General features: G+C 43.9%; 1 protein-coding gene across 1 annotated transcript; it reads right to left on the bottom strand.

Annotated features, from left to right (window-relative positions):
• Positions 1-1,494: 1,494 nt before the first annotated feature.
• LOC135156092 (uncharacterized) lies at positions 1,495-3,192 on the bottom strand. Its single transcript, XM_064107226.1, has one exon. The coding sequence runs from the start codon at positions 3,190-3,192 to the stop codon at positions 1,495-1,497; it is 1,698 nt and encodes a 565-aa protein (XP_063963296.1).
• Positions 3,193-4,228: the final 1,036 nt, after the last annotated feature.

The raw sequence follows: 4,228 nt of genomic DNA on the forward strand, positions 1-4,228 counted from the left end.
GTAGGCCAGAATTCTTGTGGCTGTTGAAGAAATTCTGGTCCGTTAAGCCATCTCGAACTCTCCTTCAATTGACTTGCAGGCATGCCCCTTGAAAGGATATCTGCTGGGTTCAAGGTCGAGTCAATATGGTACCATTGATCCATCTCGGTAGCATTATGAATGATAGCAAGCCTGTTAGATACAAAGGTATGGAACCTCTTATCCTTGTTTTGAATGTAATTCAAAACTATCATGCTATCTGTCCAAAATGTTGACTTGGTGATAGGAAAGTCCAGTTCTCTCCTGATCATGGTGTCCATCCTTGTTGCAAGGGTAGCAGCCATTAGCTCAAGTCGTGGCATGGTTGACTTCTTCAGTGGAGCAAGACGTGTCTTGGCCATTAGCAGACTGCAATATACTTGACCATCTTCACTTGTCATCATTAGATATGTCATAGCTCCATAAGCAACTTCTGAGGCATCCGCAAAGTTATGGAGTTGGTAATTTGTTACCTTACCGAAGTTATGAGGCTTTACACATCTGTTCACCTCAAATTCTTCCATCTCTGGTAGTTCATCCAACCAAGTCTTCCATTTCTGTGCCTCTTCAACTGGAATGGGTTCATCCCAGCCTAACTTCTGTCTTGCAAGACCATTCTTGCTTGCAGCACACATGGACTGGCATATCCTAGGGGATCATAGACTGAAGATACTATACCGAGTAATCCTCGTCGAGTTGAAGGCTTGTCCTTTGGGTTGATCTTGTAGGTAAAGCAGTCCTGCTCTATGTCCCATCTCATAGCCAGAGCACGTTCAACAGGTAGGGCTTCATGATTAAGATCAAGTCCTGCTACTTGTTTTGCCCTATCTTCCAAAGGGATAGTCTGAAGGACTCTTGGGTTGTTACTTAGCCACTTAGCTAGACAAAATCCTCCCTTCTGAAGTTACATTCTGAGTTCTGCAACAAGTTTGACAGCCTTTTCCTCATCCTGTAGTGACACCAGGCAGTCGTCAAACCACCTTTGCTGCATCACTAGTAAACTGTCCATGATTATCTTCAGCTGTTCGTCGCATAGCGAAATTACAGCAACTGGGGCTCCATGTGCCGCCGAACAGATGGACACACATCCTAAATGCCTTGGGGGTCTCTTCCAGGTTTCCACCAGGCCACCATAAAAATCTGAGTACATTTTGATCTTCAGGGGGAACTCTAACCTGGTGAAACATTGCCTCTTTATCTGCTTAGAAGCACAGTCAAACACTATGCGAACCTTTCCTGGTTTCATCGGGTGGAATACCGGATGATGAGGAATGTACCAGGTAACAGCTTGAGCTTGGTCATCCCATTCAGATACTTCTTCTGCATAGCCTTTCTGAAGAAGGTCGGATATGCCTTCCTTGTATTTTTCATGAAGATGGGTGTCTCTTTCTAGCCTTCTTCCAAGAGTCTGAAGTCGATGCTCAGCTACACAACGGTTATCTTGAAGACTAGGGGGGCGCTCCTTGAAAGGTATGGCTAGTTGGTAGTGACCATTGTCCAAAGTGATGGTGTTCTCCCAGATGTTGACTGCTTTCCTGTCGTTAAATGACATACCTCTCTCATCATCGAATAGGGAATTCTCATCTTCATCTTCCAGAACTTCTGGACTTGCTCATCAAGAGAGGTGTCTCCTTGAATGAAATTGGTAGAGGCATCACATCTCCCTCTTGAAGCAATCGGGCCATGAAGTGACCACCCTAGAGCAGTTCTAACAGCATAAGATCCCTTGTCTCCTTTGCGTACTTCTAAGGGCATCAGTGCTCTTGGAGAATCTTGACCAATCAATAAGCCAACTTCATGTTCCCCTGCCAAGGGGATATCAATACCTTTTAGATATGGCAGGTTGATGATGTCTTCCCTACAGGCCATGTGAGAATTCTGAATGTTCAATCTCTTCCGAGTGCAGACATGAGGAAGGTAAATCCGGTCTGTGGATGGCCCAGAGTCTACCACAAGGCTGCCCACTGATGTGTCAATGTGATCATCTCTCTTACCCATAGTTGTCAGGCGAAGTCGATTACTTCTTTCTCTAGCTCCCAGATGATGTGCTAGTGCCTCTGTACAGAATGAATGGGTTGATCCACTATCCAACAGAGCATACGTTTGAATAAAATTCTTGCCATCACTTTGTACTCTTACTGGAACAATTGGAAGAACACTCCGCTTGCCGGCCCCTGTAGCATCACTGTCTACATAACCATTAGAGGCCCCATCACTTGTTAATTGTCCTTCCTGACTCTGTGGGGGATCTTCGACTTGATTGTCAGGTGCTCTTGATGGTGCCTTCTTCGTCTGATGAAGGAACTTGGTATGCTTCCTTCCACAACCTTCAACAGAACAAGTTCTGTTCAAGTTGCAGGCTGACAACATATGACCAGGACGAAGGCAGTTAAAACATAACCGGTTCTCTTTAGCAAACTGAAGTCTCTTCTCTGGTGGCATTTTCTTGAACCGAACATAGCCAAGAAGTGTATGTTTTTCTTGACAGATCAGACAGGGCTTGATGTTGACCGGAGCTGGACTACTAGAGGTAGAGTACGAGCTTCTCTGACCCTGTGTCTTAGATGCCTTCTTGTCCCATGTTTTCTTGGGATATGATTTCCACTGGTCTTTGGATCCAGGCTTCAGATCAGTCAGTCGTCCATATACTGGATCATTCTGTTGGGCTGAAGTTTCCTGTATGAAGGATAAAAGGTCCTCAATCTGTGGCAGCCGATTCTGCTTCCTGATAGTGGCTACCACCTTTAACCATTGGTCCTTTAAGGAGAAAGGAAGTCTCTCGACAATCCGCAAGATGACACTCTGGGGTGACAGCTCAGACATATAGCCCATAGCATCTAGCATTTGAATGCAAATATGAAGTTCATCTGCTAGATCTTGTAGAGCCTTCTTATTGTTGGTCTCAATCTTTGTAGCTTGAGTAACTCTCTGAATCCAAGCACCTGCTATCTTGTAAGGGTTGCCAAATCGTTCTTTCAACATCTGCTTGGCTTTCTTGTAACCAACAGTGGGATCCATTACCATGCAGGCTTGTAGCAACTTATGAGCCTCACCAGTGCAGAAATGAAACAGGCGTGTCAGCTTAGCAGAATCATCCACTGTAGTCTTGTCCACACTGTTTTCAAAGGCTCTCCAAAATTCCCAATACCTCAAGGGGTTGCCATCGTATTTCATCAAATCAGCTTGAGGTAGTGTGACAGATTCTATCAGCCTTCTCTGTTGCTGCTAACCTTCATGAATTATCTTCATCATCGACTCTGATGGGTCAGGACGAGGATATGGCAGGGTATCATCATTGGCTGGCTGAATGCCTGAAGGGAGAATATCTGGTAATCCTGATTTGTCCTCAGATGCTCTATACACCTCCTCCTCTGCTTCAGCACTAGCAATCTGCGATTTCAGCTTTAGCTCAGCCATCCGCTGCTGTAATTGCAGAGTCTGTAGTTCCAATGCCTGTTGCTCCTGCAACAATTGAGCTTGAGCCATCAGAGCAGCCTTTTTCGCAGCTGCATCCCTCCTAGCCCTTCTGCTAGTCACGGAGCTCGTAATACTTTGACCACAGTTGCTCGCAGAATCTTCAGGTCTAACATCGGGTGCTGCAGCCCCAGCTGACTTTGGAATGTCACTCATCTTTGATCCAAAAGTTCATAGCTTGTTATTGAACTAATGTGGAGGTTGGCGTTTGTGACAAGATGACTAACTCAAATTTTGGAAATGTTCTAACAACTCTGGAGTGACGATTTAGTGACAACAAGATGAGTACCAATATTATCACACGAGTTCGACGTTTCTTCAAGACTTTAATGACCATTGCAGTTATCTCTAACTTGAACTTGGAACTGTTCAATCTGTAATTCAATGACACAGAAAAAGATATACAATGTATCAGTTGTCAGTTAACAAAACTGTCATTATGAACTAAATGTGTCGCCATAAATATGTAAACTTTGTCTTTCTGATTACTTTAACTCATATAAACTCACTCATCAGAAATGAATTATTTGTCAGCCACTGCATAATAATCTGACTATAAACCTGTGCCTCAGTCTATAAATTCTTTATCTATCTTGTTTTTATAATTGACATCTGCTGTAATGACCTTGCATGTGTATGTGATGTATTTATCCAAAATAAATTTATATCTGCTCTGAATGCCCACAAAATATGCATCCTGCATGTCTTGCCTTATTTGTCTTGTGTCGCGTCAAAT

Source organism: Lytechinus pictus, chromosome 12 (genome assembly GCF_037042905.1).
Source record: "Lytechinus pictus isolate F3 Inbred chromosome 12, Lp3.0, whole genome shotgun sequence".
NCBI lineage: Eukaryota > Metazoa > Echinodermata > Echinoidea > Temnopleuroida > Toxopneustidae > Lytechinus > Lytechinus pictus.

What these genes read in the sequence shown, in the direction of transcription:
- LOC135156092 (XM_064107226.1), bottom strand. Translation starts at nt 3,192, where the DNA reads ATGAAATACGATGGCAACCCCTTGAGGTATTGGGAATTTTGGAGAGCC.